Below are 21,810 nucleotides of genomic sequence, written 5' to 3'. Positions count from 1 at the left end.
ATGACGCGATAGTAAACGGTGGCTGTGTTTTTTTCCTTTTTTTTTCTCACCATTTTCGCGCCTTCTTTCTTGCCTTTGTTTGTTTATACCAGCCAAGTTGTGTCAAAGCTTCCCGCTGCCCCTCGTCGTTTTCCTGTGGGTCGAGAACCCTCTTACCGTAGAAAAATTGTATCTTGCCGTCGTTCCCTCTTCAAAACATTCGATGTTTGTGATGGACTCCTTACTTTCTCCTTGCAAAATTGCTGTCTATGACGTTTACGTATTATTTTACTCAGAGGTGAAATTTTCCGATTACTTGGGCTAAATATATGCTGTGCCATTGACTTTTTATCTGCTTGACAACGAGAATAATATAAGCAGTGTTAGTTTCCCCTCTTCAAGTCTTTTCTGGAATTCTTTCTTTCAAAGGAACAGGAGCGCAAAAATTCGCAGTACTACATCTATTTGGCGTTGGATTTGAACTGGACATCTCCATTACTTTGTTTTTGTCATAACTAAGCATCCAGCTAGCACGATGGTGGTGATTAAAAAGGAGTTCAAAATCCTCATCGTTGCAAACGCGGCACTAATCATATTCATTCTGTATTACACATTCGATCTGTTATCGATGTGTGTTGATGATACGATGAAGGACGCCTTGCTCGATAATGATATCAATTCCTCTGCATCTGTAGATAAATCAACGCAACTGATACCCAAAATCATTCATCAGACCTATAAGACAGAAGACATCCCCAAACAATGGGTGGAGAGTCAAAAAAAATGTAAAGACCTGCATCCGGACTATCAGTATATCCTGTGGACCGACGAGAGTTCTAAATCTTTTATTGCCGAAGAGTATCCCTGGTTTTTGGATACTTTCAACAACTACAGGTATCCGATAGAAAGAGCAGATGCCATTCGATATTTTATCTTACTGAAATACGGTGGCGTTTACATCGATTTGGACGATGGCTGTGAGAGGAGGTTAGACCCGTTACTGAAATACCCTGCCTTTGTGAGAAAGACATCGCCAACAGGGATATCAAACGACGTTATGGGGAGTGTGCCAAACCACCCGTTCATATTGAAGTTGACTAAGTCGCTAAAACATTACGACAAGAACTGGTACCTACCGTATTTGAGTATCTTGGGGTCTACGGGTCCCATTTTTGTGAGTGTCGTCTGGAAACAATATAAAAGATGGACTACGATTACCGAGAATAACGCCGTGAGAATATTGCAACCGGAAGACTACAAGAAACACCCGCATTCGTTTTTCTCCATTGCCAGAGGTTCATCTTGGCATTTGAGTGATGCAAATTTCAATGAAGTCTCTGGGAACCATATACTTTCTTGTCGTGGTTATCGGCTTCGTCTTCGGTTTTCGTTACTGTACCTCGAGTACTGCATCTACACCTTTTTATGTTCCAACAATTTAGGGAATGTTAAGAGGTTTGGATTTCATATAAAGGAAAATTTCAAGTCGTGGACTAGTTTCATCTTTAGACGTGCACCACAAAAATCAAGCACCACCATTATGTTTGATGAATCTGTTGATTTCGACTCTAACAAACACAAAAGGACGCGTAAGGACTCCAACACGCTCTTCCGTAATGTCATGGTGGATTTGGAAAAGAACGATCCAAACTACACGGATTTAAGTAACTAAGTATGTAAGGACTATAATGCATTATATCGCCCCTGTATCACTGTTTCGAGTTGCGCTTTGGCTTCCCGCCAATTCCTTTTTAATTGTTAGAGAGAGGAGTTATTTATTAATGCTACAACCTGTCACATATACTTATGCGACAGAGATTTTATTTTTATGTATGTGTTCTTTGAATTTCTTTCTCTGGTCATAGTGGAAAAAGAAAATTGAATCTGATAATAGTTGACCATCCGTTTCAGCAGCTCTGAAACGTATGACACGACTGTCCTTGGTGGTTTTCAAAAAAGAAGGGGTTAGTACCCAATCATGGCAAAGCAGCGGCAGAGCCAGACTTGCTCAGCCACGATTGAACAGTAGCCTGGTCTAGAGTGGCGCCCACATCACCATCAATCTCGACAATGTGAATAGATTTGTCGTTACCGTTGAAGATAACAGCCGCCTTTAGAGTGTTGCCGATTGGTCTTTGGAAGTAGTCCTGGGTACCGCCACCTTGAGCATCGTGGACGTGTGAGATCAGTTTGTTAGATCCGTTACTCAAGATTTCGAACAAGTCCATCTCACCACAGCCGGTTTCCCAACATGAACATTCTGATTTACCATACTGTAGAGTTCTTGGAATCTTGGCATTCAATAACCAGATAGCAGGCATGTCCTGGTTATACCCGTTACCGTTGGTGTCTGATGGCATTTCGAATTCAAAGACGAAGATCTTTTGGTTACCACCGAACCCATGATAGGCTGGGATCCCCTCTCTGTAATATCCACATTCGTTACCGTTACAGGTAGCACCGGAGAAGATCATGAATTCTTGGCCAGACTTCAACGTAACATCATCCAGAGCAATTGCGGAGCCAGCACCGTCCACACCGTTCGAGGCGGCATATGAGATGGAGTTACCAAAGCATGCGGACCATGTACCACTACCAGCAGTACCACCTTGGTTGTTCATAAAGGTACAGTTGCTAGTGGAGCCTGGGGTGAAGTAACTGGTTCTTTCCCAAGAGCCAACAGCAACAGACCCACCATTGGTGTTAGAGGATGATGGAGCAGTCGCAGTGGTTGCAATGGTGTTTGCTGTGGTTGTTTCTTGCTGTTGTGCTGTTGTAGTGGCTGGTGGGTAGTTGTTGTTCGAAAGAGTTGTGGTAGTTGGGGTGGTTTGTTGAATTGGAGTCTGCTCGGTGGCGACAGTGTTTTGCTGCGTAGTAGTTGGGGTCTGTTCAGCGACGTTAATGTCATTTACTAGCTGCGTGGTGGTTGGTTGTTGTTCACCAGTACCAGTGGTCACTGTTTGACCATCCGCGTCGACGTACATAGTCGCAGTAACTTCGACGTATTCCACTGCAATATCTCTCTTATGACGGTGCTTTCTCTTAGTAACGATTTCCGCACATTCCTCTTCAGCGACATTGTCTCTTTTCTTCAAGCTTGCGCCGTTGGCAGGATAGTAGACGGCAAACTGTTTCAGATTAACTGGACCTCTGAAATGGACGGACAATTCCTCATCTAAAGGAGCCAAACTGCCTGAGAAGGACACCTGTTGGGACGAACACGCACAGGTAGTTTCATCCATCAGAGTGACATCATTGTATGTGGCCGAGACACCGACGTTTGAGTATATGATAGCGTTTGTTGTGGCACAGTAGTAGTTCCCGTCATTGGATAACGAACAGTCTGCAGCGACCAACTTGGCAAGACCTGCTAGAAGACCCACTGTAGACGACAAAGTAGATATCTTCATCCTCTAGTTTAGTTGTTGTTTTTAAATGAAAGACTTTTATAATACCCAATTGATATGAAAAAAAAATTTAGCGAAAGGTACTGGTGCTATAATATATAAAACTGAACTTCCTTTGCGTAGATTACCAGATGCTTGATATATGATAGCAAAATTAGGACACCGTAAACTGGAAAATAAATTGAGTAGAGAGGAACTGCAGAAGAGAAAGTCCTCTCGTAGGAAAGCGAGTAAGCACACATTGCAAGAAAACAGACGAGAAGAGAGCACCATGCCGAGGAGACGCTTGTTCGGTAATATTTATATAATCTGCGAAAAGACAAGAAAACCGGTAAACAAGCCCAAAACCCGAAACGACAACTATCCTGCTAGAGGCGCTGTAACGCCATCCGAGCTGTTTACACCAGTGTAACACGTTTGCGCGGGAACAATGGGAAGAAGGAGCGAAAAGTGGGGGAATGGAGAACAATAGGCCAAGCACTGCAAAAAAAAACACGAAACCTCGAGGAGGATCTTTGCCCAAAACGGCAAAAATTGCCCAGCCCACTGAAACAACCGCAAAACACCAAAATAAAAATAAACACGGTCTGCAGCAACGAAAAAAAAACGGGAATGCTTTTTCGAGTTTTGACCGAAAAAGGCCGAGACCAGCGGAATTGAGGTTTTGCTGGTTCATTTGTCACTTTACACGGAAAAGGGACGGGATCCCGGATAGCATGCTATTTTTTACCCGGCCCTCTGCAAAAGGTATTCGTGTCAGTTTCCACTTTTCTTCATTTTCTAGTGGCCATATGCTGCAATGTGCGACTTAAAATTGAAGATCCCACTATTTAATATAAGCCTTTGGATTGTAACTGGTGTTTTACGGTTACATTATATTTTTGTTTCTACCCCCCTCGAGTGAAAGCAAGAAGGAGTAGGTTACCGAGGACAATGGCAGTGCAAACCCCGAAACAGAGGCTGGCAAACCAAAAGTTTAACAAGAAAGTTGAACAGAACAGAAAGTACGGGAAGAAGAAAGTGAGTAAGAAAGACAAAGATGGTAAGGTTTCTATCTCCAAGTACTGGGTCGGCGCGCTCCTGTTCTTGTTGATTGGTGGTGGGGTGTTGGAATTGCTCAAATTCATCATATAGAGATGGGGAATAACGAAGGTTTAGAAGAATTGGGCGATCGTTATTTTTTTTTCATTTTCATTTTGACCTTCAACACTCATGTATTCACACAGCTTCTATAATAGTAATAGTAATAATAATTGTAATTGCCAAATCATAGGATTGGTTGAGATAACCTTTTGAATGTGCATGACTACGAGTTACAATTGCCATTAACGTGACTGTAACAGATCTTTTTTTTTTAGCCTTTAAATTTATTTATTTTTTTTCAGTGTTCACATACTGATGCATGATCAAAAGTTCTCTCACAACCCTCCCCTCGCACCGCGTCTGAATGATAATTCTATAGAACACACTTTCGATCAACAATAAAATCCATCAGATTATGCTAAAATGGCGTGTTAAACCGCGATGGATCAGGAGAAACCTTCACTGTAATAAAAGAGTTAATGAAATGACATCTCTGGAACATCCTAAAGCAAATCAAGATCTCACAGATTTGACTCTAGATGAACAAAAGACCATCAAAGAACTTTCCTTCTTTAAGGATAAACAATTACAACAAGTTGTCCTATCTACCAAAAAATTGAACTCAAAAGACAACTATATTTTGGGCAAGATAGGCGTGGTGCGCGAAATATTTGGCGAAAGCACAACACACCCTGGATATCTGAGTTATAAACTTCCCGATACAAAACCCAATCCGTATAGAGATGGACTCTCGAAGTGTACTTTTTCAGAAAGGCAAAACAGACTCTCGGTAACTTCACTACTTACCAAATCCTGGTGCGAGTTGAGAACCGCCTATGATATCTATTCTCAAAAGCCAAGGTTTGCGACGAGCCGCATCATATCTGGAGCCAAGCAGCATTCAACTTTAGAGTCTACAATCTATAAGATTGACGACGATTGGTTGGAATTTAACCAGAGATTAAACGTCCCCACTTTCAAGTTACTTGAAGGCTGGTCAGACACGTTGCATCGGCTAATGACTTTATTTATTAATGGAGAGGCCAGGGAAGTATTGTGTCACGGTTACATGGATTCGAGCGATGACAATGGAACGTTTCTAAGCGGGGAAAAAATAGAGTATTGGCAACGGATGTTTGATTCGGGGCGCACTGAAAGTCCAGATACTGATCCAGCATCGAAATTTGTTCTTGTCAGTGGGATCATAGATCATCTAGTTTTGAGATCCAAGAGAAGTGAAAATTTGATAGTTAACCAGAAATATTTGGAAGGCACCGCAGACGTTATGAAGGTTATCGAAGGGTTACAGGCCAAAGTTTCTACCCCTCAAGCTCAAAACGATTGGGAAATAGTAGTTGGTGATGTGAAAACTAGAAACGTTTATCAAGTACCCACCCAGTCATCCGTGGTCAAGGCGTCAAAATTACAGGTGATGTACTATAGGTTTTTTCTAGATATTTTGGGGCAAGCCGCGGATACAACATATTACAGCTTGTTGATTAATGCCCAAAAGAGAGGGCTTGATGTAGACGCACCCATAAATCCACTCAATGCGTTAAGCCTGATGGTACGTCATCCATTTCTGATACCCGATATGAACCGCCTGAAACATGGGGTTTCCATAAATTTTGAGCCTTTTGATATCTGCAACGAAGCAGATAACAAAGTGTTCTATGACTTGACACCTTATAAAGAACTATTGACTAGTGACAATTCAGAACATCTTCGAGAGTTTTGTAAGAAGTGGGAGAAACCTTTGACATTACGCTACTTCGCGGCCAGATTATCCCAATTCTACAACCTAATGGGCGGTTTGCTCTCCGATAAATTAATGATAGAATATTATTGTTTCGGAAAGAATTTCCATAACATCGACTTCACTTATTCCCATGACAATTTATGCCAACATCATGCAAGCAGTTCAAAGTTTTGGTTTGGGAAGCGACCTATAGAACCCATTAAACCAAATCTCAAGAATTTGGTCACCTACTGTAAATATTGCGACTATTCAAGTGTTTGTTTATGGAAACGGGAGGCAGAGGAAGCATGTGGTCAGTTGGGAAAGGATCTTCAAAACGTAATATCTGAAATTTACTAGCAATACTCATATTTGTAGCATATTATGTTTTTTCTGTTATCATTTTTGATGGTATAATAATAAAGGGAACCTTGCAATAAACATGATTTAAAAATGTGTGTTAGGATAATTTGTGCGAATCCCCGAATATAGCTGGCTGGCCATAAACTATACAACGGCACGGAACACTGCGAACCCGGATAAGGGAATTGTTTATAAGTGCACCCTACAGGTACTTCCGAAACATATATAACCTGGCCATGCCGGATTGTCTCAGAACTTGAAGCTTCTCTGAATATCAACCAACGATAATTAGGTATTATCAAGTATAGCTGATTAACTAATAGTCATAGCAAGGTACAACCAACGGGTAGACTAGAGTATATACTTAAATATTAGCTGGATTGTATAAGAACCTAGTTTGACCCTAGTCCACAGCAACAACCGAGTTTTACGCTAACAATGTGTCTATGTTTCAAGCTGCTTCCAACAGTCTATTTGATAGAAGTTTGAAACTAGAGACGTAAATGAATCATAAGTGTGACGTGTTCTCCCAGCAGATGATGCGTGACCGACGCCGAAAGCTTCTCCAGGATATGGAGAATATACGGGAAATATATAAATTGTTGCAAGAACTTTCTATTTCTTAAAAGACGATGAATAATATAACGTTGCACTAATACCTGTTATTTTATTTTTGACAGATAAAAAACTTGCATACTAAAGTTTAGAATATCATTTTTAAACTCTTTTATGCCAAAACCCTTATATTTTAAGGTAACAAGTGTGAATTTTCAATTTGTGATAAAGTACAATCGTATATAGATAACCCACTGATGGATCTAGTCACTCTATAATTAATGTTTGGTCTCTTTATTACAGAACACCAACATACATACGAGTACATACGTACATACCGGTTTATATACGTGCGAGTGGAACGTCGTCCACTCGCTCTTTCGATGTCTACGTACCGTTAGCGACGAGCAGGGTAATAACCTAATTATTATTTAGGTCGTGATGCAGGTGTTACTACATCACAATTTCACCAATTATATGGGCATGTGGCGTAGTTGGTAGCGCGCTCCCTTAGCATGGGAGAGGTCTTCGGTTCGACTCCGGACTTGTCCAATTATTTTTGCTTTGTCTTTCTACCAAGGAACGATCTTTTTTATCTCACTAAATACTGCCCGAAGCATGTCAATTCGTACCAATAAAGTAGCTAACCACAACCCATAATAGTTTGGAAATAATTGGGTAAAGTGGTTTTCTCTTGGACAAACATGAATTAATGCACACCAGAACGACAAATATATAATTTCTTCTTACTCTACATTGTTATATGAACGGGAAAATTTCAGATTTGCACAATACAAGTATTTCACGTTTGCAGAAGTGCTATTTGGTTTCAGAAAAAGCCAAACGCTTCAAATTCCGAGTTCTTGTAAAGCATTCCGGTGTATCGTTCTCTCCTAGTACAACCCACTGCGTATTGCAATATTTCCACTCTTCAAACCTCCACGTCGTCTCAAGCCAGAACCAATTAGGCGGTAGTTCGCTTTCCAGTCCAAATAGTGTGCTGCATTTCCGAGCATTATTTTCAGCTAATTCCAACAAGAAGGTAGGTCGCTCATATTCCATTAATCTGGGTAACCATCCTTCCAAGTCCCACTTCCTCTGATTTTGAATGACTGTTATTTCCAGAACATGGAATTTTCTCAACGGTTCTTGTTTCGTTATAACAAACGACTTATTGTAGTTCTCGCTTCCAAGATTACTCAAAAATGAACGTAAAAAAAATGTGAAGTCTTTAGCTGTTTCTAACGGCAAATCTGATCGTATTTCATCCAGGTTTATGTGGACTTTGTCAGAGGTGTGCTCACTTTTGTATTCAATATACTGGTTCAATGAAATACACTCCTCATCCATATTCCATGCAGCATGATACAAGTTCCGTACCCATACCAGCCTCCAAAGTAGAATGCCAGTGGTTTGGACAGCGGCAGAATGAAACAGAGATGCGGACAGGAATGTTAGTAGTAGGAAACCTCTTGCATCGAGGTAACGTAACTTGAAAAGCGCGTATTGAAGAGGGGATAATATGACGCACACAGTGAGTAACCTTCGTACAGAGAAACCGTTACCTCCAATTAAGTTCAACATTTCTGCTCTTATGGTTTTTAGTTTATTGACAACATTCTGACAGAGGTCCATTATCTCATCCATTGTAGGTGGTTCACCTTCTCGTAGCTCATTGTACACGCTCTTTATATAGTATGCAAACGAGATAGGTAGAAAGCAGGAGCATGTAATACCTATCAGGTACATTATAATCGCCTCCAGGTTAAAGGGTATGAACGACGATGTAAACAAAACCCTTAGCGCCAGGTATTCCATAACCAAGTAGATAAAGTTCAGTTTATTGTCACTGGATATCCAAAGCACTTGGTCCAAAAGGCAATCCACTACTACTAAAAAGGGGTACATTTTAGCCAAAGCGCTCATCAAGGGTAAAGGTGTTATACCCACTAATGACTTTTTCCTCTCATGGCCATCAACAAAATGGGCATGCACTTGAGAATCTTCAAGTTCGGCCATGGGCGCTCGTATAGGTCCACTTACACCGAGCCGTGGTTACACAGCGCAGCAAATTCTTGAAGGGTTGTTTCTATTCGCTCCACCACACAAGATTTTTCTGCTAAGGAACCAACACTGAAAATGTATATATTTTTTTATTAATATTCAAGCACTTTCTCTCGATGAGAAGTGAAGAGCCTCTATCAACTTGAACTAGCTTCATATACACATATCCGAGTACGGATCCATACATTAACACAATGAAATCGAATAACACAAAGCTAGTGACAAGGCGCCCAACCTTGAAGACACTATCGCACAAGCAAATCAAAACGACAATCTATATCAAGTCCTCTACACCTTACATAAGTGCGCTCAAAAGGACGAAAAAGTTCTTGGCAAACCTACGGAAGAACAACTCAAAGTATGTGTCTTTGATGGGAATGGGGAAAGCAGTGGAGAAGACATTAGCCATAGGGTGCTACTTCCAAAATGAAAAGGGAAATGGCATTGATATCATAACGAAAACAGTAGAGGTGATAGATGAACTTATGGAAACGGAATCAATGGGCATGCATGAAGATGCGGGAGTACAAGATGTTGAAGAACAGAGCGATGATGACAGAGAGACATTTTTAAAAAAAGGACGATTAGTGGGATTGAAATAAGGATATACCCTTAACCGATATAATTAGTAGAGCACGTATAACAACAAATAGAGGATTTTACATAGATAGAACTATATTTTTTAATGCTAGCGGACTTGAGTGAGAAACTACTTTACTACCAGCTTTGTATTTCTTCTGCCATTAAGCTCAATAAAAAAATATGTGTAAAAGCCCTCGATGAACAATTGACACTCACAAAAAGTTGCACCTGCAAATAGAGTTGCTGAGGTAGCAATGGTTGCATCTATCGAGCAGATATCAAAATGGAAACGGGAAAAGACAATAGGTATTATTGGCTTGGGTGATATGGGGCTACTTTACGCCACCAAGTTTTCGAATGCAGGCTGGAAAGTAGTTGCTTGCGATAGGGAAGATTTATTCGAGTCCATGACGGCAGTACATGCAGATGCGTCATTTGAGGTGCTATTAAACGGTCACTACGTATCAAGGGTTAGTGATTATATCATTTACAGCGTAGAAGCTGCAAACTTGGATAAAATCGTTTCGGCGTATGGCCCATCCTCGAAAGTTGGCGCGATTGTAGGTGGACAAACGAGCTGTAAGAGTCCGGAGATCAGGGCTTTCGAGAAATATCTTCCAAAGGATGTTGAGATTATTACTGTTCATTCTTTGCATGGCCCAAAAGTTAATACGGAAGGCCAGCCATTGGTTATCATCGATCACAGAAGTTTCAAAAAGGAATCACTACTTTTTGTCGAGAGTGTAGTTTCCTGCCTGAAAAGCAAACATGTCTACCTCACTTACGAGGAGCACGATAGGATAACTGCCGATACACAGGCTGTTACGCACGCAGCATTCCTTTCTATGGGCTCTGCATGGGCCAAATTGAAAGTTTATCCGTGGTTAGCTGAAGATAATAAATGGGTCGGGGGCCTGGAGAATGTGAAAGTGAATATATCTTTAAGAATCTATTCCAATAAATGGCACGTCTATGCCGGGTTGGCTATCACAAACCCACATGCCCACCAACAAATTCTTCAGTATGCTACGAGTGCGACAGAGCTTTTCTCGATGTGCTTAGATAACAGGAGAAAGGACTTTGTTGAAAGACTGATGAACGCCAAAGAATTTGTATTCAATAGCCATAAAGGAAAGCTCTTACTAGATGACCTCATATTGGAGGAATATTCTTTGTCGAAACTAACAAAAAAAAGTGAAATAAGTACTGATCCGCATTCTGGAAGGGACTCGCCTTCGATAAAGCAAATGCTACCAAATTCTCATTTAGCATTGTTGGCCATTGTAGACTCGTGGTATCAACTGGGTATTAATCCGTATGACCATATGATTTGCTCTACCCCCTTATTTAGGATATTTTTGGGGGTATCCGAGTATCTATTTTTGACTCCCGCCATATTAGAACAAACGATCAATGCTGCAATGAACGACCAATCTTTTAGAAGAGACGATTTAGAGTTTGTTGTGGCTGCAAGAGAATGGAGTTCATTGGTCACATTTGGAAATTTTGACCTGTACAAGAGACAGTTCGAGTCAGTACAAAAGTTTTTTGAGCCAATGTTCCCTGAAGCTAATGTTATTGGAAACGAGATGATTAAAACCATTTTGAAACATTCCAAATAGGCTCATCATCAAATTCATTTGAATACTACGAAATAGTCAGGTAAAGGAATGGAATGGGTATATCCCTTGTATGAAATGCATAGAAATATAGATATATAAGTTGACGCTGAAGCAAAACAGCAGATGCAATAAATGCAGCCAAAAAAGTCCTTGGTATTTAAAAAAGAAGTGAAGTGGATTAATTCTCATGAAAATGGAAACACCTTCGCTTGCTAAGAAAAGCGGGTGTACCAGTATGAATGAAACTTAGAGTCTCCTTCTTTTTTTGGTGGGCCCTCATCTTCTTGAGTATAGATTATCAAATCAGACCTGAACAAGTTATTTCTCTTATCAGTTGGACTTTGAGAAACTGCGTTTGGACAGAAGACGTCATCGAACATTCTCAAACCTTCATCGTTGGTATGAGAGCTAAGTGCTTCAAAGCTTTCGTGTATATTGGTGCGGTTGTGCTCGTTCATTTTGGAATGTATTATGGGCTGAGCACCGCAATGCTGATATTCTTTCAGTTGCTTCGACAAATCCTTCACCATTTCATAGTCACCTTCTTGCAAATATCCCGTTACCTCTGGGAAACATACGGTAAAATTTCTGTACATAATTCTATTCCACGCTTTTAATAATCTCGAAACAGGCTCCATCTTCTGAACAGTCCCAACACCGCCATAAAATAAATACCACAACTTCATTATTAATCCAAAAAAACCCTCCTTTCTTAATATCGGCCACATGTAAGAGATGTTTACATTCATCTTAAGTGGAAAGTTTTCATTAGGAGTTAAACATCTCAATGAAAGCACATTATCGTCAACATATAGAATGAAATAAAGCTCAAGTCCAACGACGGGTTCTAAAAGCAGTAAATGCCAAATATGTACATTAGTATCCTGCGGTTTCAAAACGTACCTTTTTGATTCTGTAGTCTTGTTGATGGTACTCCTACAAATGTGTTTCCAATCTCTAAGTAGTTTTCTTGTCAGTGGTATCACCATGCCTGTGGCTGGTATGTGGGAGAGTTAAAAAAAAAGAATATAATGATGAGAAGATACGAGAAGCTCAAGCTTCAACCTTAAAAGTTGCCCAAAACTACTTTCGCAGAATTAATTTGTTTGGTAGCGCTACTGTTCGACCTTTACCACATCGCTTTAAACTGTGCTATAGAAATGGAGCGCTAGAAAGAAGTGAAAAAAGAAAATGATAGAAAGTTACAGCATGGCCGGGTAACATAAAATACTGATGAATGTACCTTAAGGCATGCATCGTTCTGATGAAGTTCTTGAAACGCTTTAGTACTATTAGAAGTTTTTGGGCATGTGCTATGTATACTCTCTCTTTTGAATTCAGAAGATGGCAGTTCAAAAAACTATGCTTCTATTGCGCCAGTCGATACTGTTTCCCACCGCCTTATGTTTATCGATATTGATCTGAAATATGTCTTTCTTTCTTTACGTACCAATTACATCAGAGGCTTGGAGAAAACCGAATATAATGGGATAATTGGTGTTTATTTTATCATTATTTTGGTCTCCTCCCGTTTTTTGTTAGTCCCGCCAGACCTTCTTTCTTTAATTAAATACACTAAGAAAACATTGCAGTTGTCTCGAGAATGCCTGAAATGAAAGTGGGACATTGTAAACTCAAACCACTTTCTTCGATTTCAAAACTGATCAAAAAGGTGGCGAGAATAATTTGTTGGGGTAATTACGTACTGGGAGATGAATGTTCCCAACGGAAGCGGGAACATTGGTCCAAAATTCTACATTCTTACATGTGAGAGTAGTGTCAAAGCCTTGAACTCCTGTCAGTAAACAATATAAAGAGGTGGATTGAAAGATGTATTTGGAGCTCACTATATGTTGAAGTATATTTATACTCATGCAAGGACGAACTGTTACGCATAAATTATGAAGAAATTCTAAAAACAAGATATTGTATAAATAATTTGTTTAAAGCTAAGTGGTCTGAACCTTGTTTTATTCGGATTGTTCCCCTTTATTTAATCCCTACTAGTGATTGTGTAATGCCTTTTTTTTTGAGGAAGCGTAAAGCTGATCGAAGCTCTCGAAGGATTTTAGCTTGTTGTTGGTTGTTCCTCTGGACCAAGACATCTCAGGATGTAGTTGTTTAACCTGTATTATAGGAATTCTTGCCCTCACCGTAGTGAGAAAGAAACCTCTAAATAAAATACAAAATTAAATATTAATCTTGCTAAAATTCTTCGAGAGAAACGAGCTATATCGTGTGCTTTTATATGGTTAATTCTGAGATGAATAAACCACTTCGTCCACGATGCAAAACTTTTCCTATTCGGCTATTCCTAACCAAAGAGGAAATCTTTTGGCTTGTGTTAGCTTTCATTTTACGCGTTACTACCGAATCTGGGTAAAAACGCGTGAATGACAGCTGGCGAGACCACTACCTCAATTGTAGCGTCTCTAATTTTACTTACCGCATTTCTGTATTCATCTGCGGAATTCCAACAAAAGCCAACTATTACTAGGTACTTATTTTAGAGGGATGTATCCGGTCTTTCTCTCAGTAAGGAAATGAACATATGGTAAATATACAAAAAAAGAAAGGCTATTACGAAGAACAGCTACAAGTTACTTAACATTCTGGTAATCAGAAACAGTATGGGTTAAACTACTCTTGTTATTAAACTGCTTTCAAAGCTGGGTGTGGTAATGGTTCAGTCTTTTTGTGAATACAATAAAGTTGGAAAATATACTACCAGAACCTTTAAACATACTTAACTGAGATGCTAACTAGTTTATTAACATGTTTAATTGACATTTATTATATAGGGCATGTGTTAAAATTTAATGTATAAGGACAGGCTACACATTTCAAAAAATTGTTTTTTAATTGCTCGTATGGCGCAGCGGTAGCGCAGCAGATTGCAAATCTGTTGGTCCTTAGTTCAATCCTGAGTGCGAGTCTTTATTTTTTGGGTACTCCATAATATCCGTAGTACGAGACGAGTATTATAAGGGTATTAGTTCTCTGGTTTTCTTGTATACGAGTAGTGGATATTTTCTTACAAGAGGGTGGTATCAAAAAAAGAAGCTCGGGCAACCTGAAACCTTGGAAAAAGAACACAGTTACGTGAATGATCTGCGAATCGTAAGTACAAATGCTATATTTCAGTCTTAATACTTATCCATCATCCGAAACCATCCAAAGGACTTCATATTTTGTTTTAATAAGGTACACTACCACTTATTGGAAGCAATTCTTATACATCTGAATGGAATATAAATGTGACCTGAAAATCCTTTCAAATCTTTTCTCTGAAGAATATGAGCAGAAGCTTGCTGAGAGTAACGTATATATTTGATGTTGTACCGAATATCACTTCAAAAGAACATAAAGCTTTTAAGGTTTTATTTCTTTTTAGGAAAGTATTTAAGAGGGCGTGAACAGAGAAAGCGCCAATTGGCGCATTTTGAGCAAAAAGATGATGTAATTGACGTGACACTAAATTTCACAAAAAGTGCCGCGAGAAAGACACTCTTATGTATTACTTTCTGAAGTACTGTTTTGCTTTTTCCCGTCTTGACTTTAAATCCCTCTTTTACATATGCGTAAACGCAAGATTACAATAAGGCATCTTACAAAAGCATTGATCTTTAAGATGCGGCAATTTAAGCACTTGAATCAGCACGATTACTGTGCTAATAAAGTATTCAAACACCTAGAGTATTGATACCAATATTTTTTTTTCGACTTAGGCATTGCTATACTTATATGACGCCGGGCGGAGCAAAAACGGTTATGCGTATATTCTGTTGTTAAATAGCACAATATTACAAGCCCAAGACAGCAAGGGCTCTTCGAAAACGATAAACGGGTGTAATGCGCCTACTAGAAATGCGTGCGTGCCTCTACATTTTTGCCTTTTTTTTGGTGTTTTATGTGGCCACCAGTCATACTTTTACTTGTTTGTTCACTTTCTGAAGTACGCAAATTTGAGAAACACAGATTTGACATCTTTTTACCCTGAAGAAGATCGAAGAAGAAATAACTTTTAAGTTTGGGGCTTTTAGCTTAGTCATTTCTACGTTAAACAAAATAACGTGGGCAGTCCATAAAAATCTTTTATGAGGTAATTCAATGATATTACTATGATGATAATCCGTAACATAGGCATCCAGGTACCATCTAAGCGCACTTTCCAATCTCCCAAAGGCCGTGAACATACATGTATCTATCGCTGTTGATTGTACGTTAAAAAACATCGCAACTAGATCGAGCCTCTTTGCGCACTCCCGCGAAAAAATGCGCATTTTCAAAATGAAAAATTCCGAAAGAAGAAATAGTTACCCGAAAATTGCAAAACGACAATTCGTTGGCTTTTACCGAAAGAAGAAACCTGCAGTTGAGATAAGCGCTGTCTAATCTTTCTTATCAGTAAGAAAATTGAGAACACAATCTGAGAACTCAAGTGCCCGGAATATCTTGTTCTATGTTTTCACTGCAGTTTGGTCAAAAGGGACACCTTTGCCTCACCGTCTGATATGAAATTTGTGCTATCTTTCCACAGTGCTCTAGATAGCAACATTTTATTACCCCGTTAAACTAGTGCATTATCTAGATGACAAAGTCTTTTGCCGGGTCCGTTTATTATAAAAGTCTTCCATCTTTCGGGTGAGGTATTTCCCGATGGATGTGATCTATTTTCGTTTCCCACTCTATTGTAGACCTAAATACCCAAACATTTCATTTTTAATCTGTTAGCACTACTCAACATTGCTAAATACAATGACTGTTACTACACCAGAAATAACTTTGGGCTGGTCCATTGAACAATGGATCAAGTTCCACCAAAATTCTTCTCCAATAGTTTCTTACAACACACTTTTGAATCTTATCAGCTCGCAAATTACTGCTCCGGAAAACCCTGCCTGGATTTCTGTTGCTTCTGCGGACAACTTATCTCAACAATGGCAAATACTACAAACTCGTGAGAACAAAGAGTCTCTTCCGCTTTACGGTGTTCCAATTGCCATCAAGGACAACATAGACGCCAAGGGGTTCTCGACAACCGCTGCCTGTCCATCATTTGCATACGAACCCGAGAAAGACTCTAAAGTTGTCCAGCTTTTGAGAGATGCCGGCGCCATTATTGCTGGTAAGACTAATCTAGACCAATTTGCAACGGGACTAGTAGGCACAAGGTCACCATACGGAAAAACGACTTGTGTCTTCGACGATAAGTATGTCTCTGGAGGCTCCTCTGCGGGCTCTGCGAGAGTTGTCGCTGAAGGTATCGTCCCGATTGCTCTCGGTACCGATACGGCAGGTTCTGGTCGTGTGCCAGCGGCTTTAAATAACTTAATAGGATTGAAACCTACGAAGGGTGTCTTTTCCTGCCAAGGCGTTGTTCCAGCTTGCAAGTCTCTAGACTGTGTTTCCATATTTGCGTTAAATCTAACAGACGCGGAACGTTGCTTCAAGATCATGTGTCAACCAGATGGGGAAAATGATGAATATTCTAGAGCTTACCCCCCAAACCCATTGCATAAATTCAATACCAACTGCACTGTGGCGATCCCCAAGGATGTTCCATGGTACGGTGAAACCGAGAACCCCAAACTTTACGCCAGAGCAATTGAAGCTTTGAAGAAAACAGGTGCCAACATTGTCACCCTTGACTTTGAACCGCTACTAGATCTGGCGAGGTGCCTATATGAGGGTCCATGGGTAGCCGAGCGCTACGCTGCTACACAGAAGTTTTTGGAATCCAACCCGCCAGAGGATACTTTGGATCCAACTGTTATCTCAATCATTAAAACAGCCACCAATTTTGACGCTTCTGATGCCTTTAAGTTTGAGTACAAAAGACAAGGCATTTTGCAGAAAGTTAATAAACTTTTAGAAAATATCGACGTTCTTTGCGTTCCGACCTGTCCTTTGAACCCTACTTTACAACAGGTAGCCGACGAGCCCGTTCTCGTAAACTCTAGACAGGGCACATGGACAAACTTTGTGAACCTGGCTGACTTAGCTGCCTTGGCTGTTCCTGCCGGATTTAGACAAGACCATCTCTCGAATGGGATTACACTAATCGGGAAAAAGTTCACCGACTATGCCTTGCTGGATTTGGCAAAGAGATATTTCCAACAGCTTTTCCCAAATGGTTCAAGATGCTACGGTGCCTTTACAGACAAAATGGTTTTAGGTCTTGACGATGAATTGACAGGTCCCGATGTGAACTCGAAGTCCGCCATAAAGCTTGCTGTGGTTGGTGCACATTTGAAGGGCCTTCCTTTACACTGGCAACTAGAGAAAGTAAACGCCACATACTTATCTTCACCAAAAACTTCCAAGAAATACCAACTGTTTGCTCTTCCTAAGACCGGTCCAGTTCTAAAGCCCGGCCTAAGAAGGGTTGATGCATCAACTGGGTGCCAGATTCAGTTGGAAGTTTATTCCGTTCCAACTGAACGCTTCGGTGAATTTATCTCGATGGTTCCAGAGCCGCTAGGGATTGGTTCGGTTGAGCTTGAGGATGGTGAGTGGGTAAAATCGTTTATCTGTGAAGAGTCAGGATACCTATCCAAGGGCTCAGTTGATATCAGCTCGTTTGGTAGCTTCAAAGTGTACATGGAGTATCTAGCAAAACAAGAGGCTGCACAGAAGAAGCCTTTTGATAGAGTTTTAGTTGCAAACAGAGGTGAAATTGCTGTGAGAATTATGAAAACTTTGAAAAAGCTTCATATCAAGTCTATTGCTGTTTATTCTGACCCAGATAAATACTCCAGGCACGTCACCGATGCAGACATTGCTATTGCCTTGAATGGATCCACTGCTGCTGAAACTTATTTGGACATAGACAAAATTATCGCTGCTGCAAAGGAATCCAATGCCGACGCTATCATTCCAGGGTACGGGTTTTTATCAGAGAACGCTGATTTTTCCAATAGATGTGAACGTGAAGGAATAGTGTTTGTTGGTCCTACCGGAGAGACTATCAGGAAACTAGGGTTGAAGCATTCTGCGAGAGAAATTGCTGAAAATGCAAATGTCCCTCTAGTCCCTGGTTCTCCATTAATTATCGATGCTAAGGAGGCGAAGGAAGTGGCTAGGAAAATCGAATATCCAGTCATGGTTAAATCTACTGCAGGTGGTGGTGGTATTGGTCTGAGAAAGGTCGATACCGAAGATGAAATCGAACAGATTTTTGCTACCGTTCAACATCAAGGAAAATCATACTTCGGAGACGCTGGTGTTTTCATCGAGAGATATATTGAAAATGCAAGACACGTGGAAGTCCAAATAATGGGGGATGGTAGAGGTAATGCCATTGCATTGGGTGAACGGGACTTGCTCCTTAGACGTCGTAACCAAAAGATTATCGAAGAGACTCCTGCTCCTAATTTGAGTGAGAAAACAAGATCTGCTTTGAGAAATGCTGCTGAAAACTTGGCCTCATTACTGAACTATAGATGTGCCGGTACTGTTGAATTCATTTTTGATGAAAAGAGAGACCAGTTTTATTTCTTGGAAGTCAATGCTAGATTACAAGTTGAACATCCTATCACTGAAATGGTCACAGGGTTGGATTTGGTTGAAATGATGCTACAAATTGCTGCTGGTAATCCACCTGACTTTAACACTATTAATGTCACCATTACAGGCGCCTCAATGGAGGCTCGTTTGTACGCCGAAAACCCAGTCAAGGATTTCAGACCTTCTCCAGGTCAACTAACCGAGGTTAAATTTCCATCCTGGGCCAGAATAGACACATGGGTGGAGAAAGGTAGCGTGGTATCTGCTGAGTATGATCCAACATTGGCTAAGATTATAGTTCATGGGTCTGACCGTGCCGATGCACTTGCCAAATTGAACAAAGCTTTGAATGAAACCAAGGTTTACGGCTGTATCACCAATTTGGACTACTTGAAATCGATTGCTTCTTCTCAAATGTTCAACGATGTGAAGATCTCCACAAATGTTTTGAACAGCTACGAATATACCACATCTTCTTTTGAAATCATTACACCAGGTGCTCACACCTCCATCCAAGACTATCCTGGCAGAACAGGCTACTGGAGAATAGGTGTTCCACCCTCTGGACCAATGGACGCCTATTCTTTCAGGCTAGCCAATCGGGTTGTTGGTAACAAGGCAAGCGCCCCCGCAATTGAAGTTACGTTAACCGGCCCAACAATTAAATTTCACCGCGATTCTGTAATTGCCATCACTGGTGGTTTGGCTCCCTGTACAATCAACGAGCAGCCCATCAGCCAGTTTAAATCTGTTTCGATTAAAAAGGGTGACCAATTATCGATTGGCAAATTGAGTACAGGTTGCCGGATCTATTTGGCCATTAGAGGTGAGATCGATGTTCCAGAATACTTGGGATCAAAGTCAACATTTACTTTAGGTCAACTAGGTGGTTACAATGGCAGAGTTTTGAAAGCTGGCGATGTCGTTTTTTCGTATGAAACGGAACACAGTGCACCTTTTGGTAAGATACCAGAAACTTTACTTCCAACTATTTCCAATAACAAGACATGGTGTGTTGGTGTTACATGTGGCCCTCATGGCTCTCCAGATATCTTCACCCAAGAGTCCATCAAAGAGTTCTTTTCTGAACAGTGGAAGGTACACTACAATTCCAACAGATTTGGTGTCAGGCTAGTTGGTCCAAAACCAAAATGGGCAAGGGCTGATGGTGGGGAAGGTGGTCTCCACCCATCCAATACTCATGATTACGTTTACTCCTTGGGTGCTATAAACTTTACTGGTGACGAGCCAGTTATTGTTACTTGTGATGGCCCTTCTCTAGGTGGTTTTGTTTGCCAAGCCGTTATTCCAGATGCTGAACTATGGAAGATTGGACAAGTTAAACCTGGTGATTCTATTCAGTTTGTCCCCATCAACTACGCTACCGCAAGAATGCTAAAAGAGTCCCAAGACGCTTCCATTGAAGTGTTCCAAGATGGTCTACTAAAAGAACTTTCATCCAATTTGATTTTACCAACATTTGAAAACCCAGTCTTGGCCCAGTTATCAAAGAAATCCGAACATGCCCCAACAGCCACTTTTAGACAAGCTGGGGACCGTTACATACTGTTGGAATATGGTGACAATATTATGAACTTCAACCTCAGTTACAGAGTACATTGCTTGATTGAATTAGTGAAAAAGTACAAGACCATTGGTATTGTTGAAATGTCCCAAGGTGTCAGATCAGTTCTTATTGAATTTGATGGTTATAAAATATCTCAGAATGAATTAATGAAAACTCTTCTGGCCTACGAAAATGAAATCACTTTTGATGATAACTGGTCAGTTAAATCCAAAAAATTCAGACTGCCCATGGCTTTCGAAGATTCCAAGACATTAGCTTGTGTTACCAGATATCAAGAAACAATTCGGCCCACTGCTCCATGGCTACCTAACAATGTCGATTTTATTGCTGATGTGAATGGTATTACGCGGAAAGATGTTTACGATATGATATATTCTGCTAGTTTCATGGTCCTTGGTTTAGGTGATGTGTTTTTAGGCTCTCCATGTGCTGTTCCATTGGATCCAAGACAAAGATTTTTAGGGAGTAAATACAATCCCTCCAGAACGTTTACCGAAAGGGGAGTTGTTGGGCTTGGTGGGATGTATATGTGTATTTATGCAGCTGCATCTCCTGGTGGTTATCAGTTGACTGGTAGGACCATTCCTATCTGGGACAAACTGTCGCTTTCCAACTTTTCCGTGGATCACCCATGGCTGTTGACACCATTTGACCAGGTTGAATTTTATCCAGTTTCCGAAGAGGAGTTGGGGAAGTTGACTGAAGATTGCGATAATGGTAAATTTGTGGTTGAAATTGAAGACACTGTGTTTGACCATGGCAAATACACACAGTGGGTAGATGCTAACAAAGACTCCATAGACACTTTCTGCCAAAATCAAAATGGAGAGAAAAAGGAAGAATTTATTAGACTGATCAAGTCAGCCAATGATGAGCTTTCAGCTTCTCAAACTAGCAAGGTACAGGTACAGGAGGAATATCCAGAAACTGCTGAATTGGTATACTCTGAGTACTCCGGAAGATTTTGGAAACCTATTGTCTCAGTGGGTGATATTATCGAGGCAGGACAAGGGTTGATTATAATAGAAGCTATGAAAACCGAAATGATTGTTGCAGCCAGGCAGTCAGGTAAGGTTCTCAAAATCCTACACGAAAATGGTGATATCGTTGATTCAGGGGACTTGGTAGTCGTCATTGAAGCTACAGCATAGACCGCCTTTTCATTTTTTTGTAACTCTTTTTCTAGTATACGAATATATATTTTAACTGAATGATTAGAATAGAATCACACAGAGGCTTGCAAATGCGAAAGGAATACATTCAGCTCATAAAGCGGTAAGCTTGCTTACGAACGGGCATTGCACAATTACCGAGAGAGTA

At 40.4% G+C, this 21,810-nt stretch overlaps 9 protein-coding genes and 2 non-coding genes across 11 annotated transcripts; 8 read left to right on the top strand and 3 right to left on the bottom strand.

Annotated features, from left to right (window-relative positions):
- Positions 1–514: 514 nt before the first annotated feature.
- Positions 515–1,651, top strand: CSH1 (mannosylinositol phosphorylceramide synthase catalytic subunit CSH1; the record flags this gene model as incomplete). The annotated part of the gene is made up of 1 exon (XM_022608196.1): positions 515–1,651. The coding sequence occupies one exon, from the start codon at positions 515–517 to the stop codon at positions 1,649–1,651; it is 1,137 nt and encodes a 378-aa protein (XP_022462314.1).
- A 304-nt stretch (positions 1,652–1,955) lies between these two features.
- TOS1 (Tos1p) lies at positions 1,956–3,389 on the bottom strand (the record flags this gene model as incomplete). Its single annotated transcript, XM_022608185.1, has 1 exon — positions 1,956–3,389. One exon carries the CDS (start codon positions 3,387–3,389, stop codon positions 1,956–1,958), a length of 1,434 nt encoding a protein of 477 aa, XP_022462313.1.
- Positions 3,390–4,319: 930 nt separating this feature from the next.
- Positions 4,320–4,520, top strand: YSY6 (Ysy6p; the record flags this gene model as incomplete). Its single annotated transcript, XM_022608174.1, has 1 exon — positions 4,320–4,520. The coding sequence occupies one exon, from the start codon at positions 4,320–4,322 to the stop codon at positions 4,518–4,520; it is 201 nt and encodes a 66-aa protein (XP_022462312.1).
- A 364-nt stretch (positions 4,521–4,884) lies between these two features.
- Positions 4,885–6,567, top strand: EXO5 (Exo5p; the record flags this gene model as incomplete). Its single annotated transcript, XM_022608163.1, has 1 exon — positions 4,885–6,567. The coding sequence occupies one exon, from the start codon at positions 4,885–4,887 to the stop codon at positions 6,565–6,567; it is 1,683 nt and encodes a 560-aa protein (XP_022462311.1).
- Positions 6,568–7,604: 1,037 nt separating this feature from the next.
- KNAG0Atrna4A lies at positions 7,605–7,677 on the top strand. The gene has a single exon. It is a non-coding gene; the product is annotated as a tRNA-Ala (tRNA).
- Positions 7,678–7,944: 267 nt separating this feature from the next.
- On the bottom strand, positions 7,945–9,144 carry PEX32 (Pex32p; the record flags this gene model as incomplete). The annotated part of the gene is made up of 1 exon (XM_022608152.1): positions 7,945–9,144. One exon carries the CDS (start codon positions 9,142–9,144, stop codon positions 7,945–7,947), a length of 1,200 nt encoding a protein of 399 aa, XP_022462310.1.
- Positions 9,145–9,383: 239 nt separating this feature from the next.
- Positions 9,384–9,791, top strand: POP7 (ribonuclease P/MRP protein subunit POP7; the record flags this gene model as incomplete). The annotated part of the gene is made up of 1 exon (XM_022608141.1): positions 9,384–9,791. The coding sequence occupies one exon, from the start codon at positions 9,384–9,386 to the stop codon at positions 9,789–9,791; it is 408 nt and encodes a 135-aa protein (XP_022462309.1).
- Positions 9,792–10,025: 234 nt separating this feature from the next.
- TYR1 (prephenate dehydrogenase (NADP(+))) lies at positions 10,026–11,393 on the top strand (the record flags this gene model as incomplete). Its single annotated transcript, XM_022608130.1, has 1 exon — positions 10,026–11,393. One exon carries the CDS (start codon positions 10,026–10,028, stop codon positions 11,391–11,393), a length of 1,368 nt encoding a protein of 455 aa, XP_022462308.1.
- Positions 11,394–11,605: 212 nt separating this feature from the next.
- Positions 11,606–12,382, bottom strand: UBS1 (Ubs1p; the record flags this gene model as incomplete). Its single annotated transcript, XM_022608119.1, has 1 exon — positions 11,606–12,382. The coding sequence occupies one exon, from the start codon at positions 12,380–12,382 to the stop codon at positions 11,606–11,608; it is 777 nt and encodes a 258-aa protein (XP_022462307.1).
- Positions 12,383–14,257: 1,875 nt separating this feature from the next.
- Positions 14,258–14,329, top strand: KNAG0Atrna2C. The gene has a single exon. It is a non-coding gene; the product is annotated as a tRNA-Cys (tRNA).
- A 1,822-nt stretch (positions 14,330–16,151) lies between these two features.
- On the top strand, positions 16,152–21,641 carry DUR12 (bifunctional urea carboxylase/allophanate hydrolase; the record flags this gene model as incomplete). Its single annotated transcript, XM_022608107.1, has 1 exon — positions 16,152–21,641. One exon carries the CDS (start codon positions 16,152–16,154, stop codon positions 21,639–21,641), a length of 5,490 nt encoding a protein of 1,829 aa, XP_022462306.1.
- Positions 21,642–21,810: the final 169 nt, after the last annotated feature.

This window comes from Huiozyma naganishii, chromosome 1 (genome assembly GCF_000348985.1).
Source record: "Huiozyma naganishii CBS 8797 chromosome 1, complete genome".
NCBI classification, from domain to species: domain Eukaryota; kingdom Fungi; phylum Ascomycota; class Saccharomycetes; order Saccharomycetales; family Saccharomycetaceae; genus Huiozyma; species Huiozyma naganishii.
The sequence above is the reverse complement of the archived record's forward strand: the minus strand, read 5'-3'. Positions and strand labels throughout refer to the sequence as shown.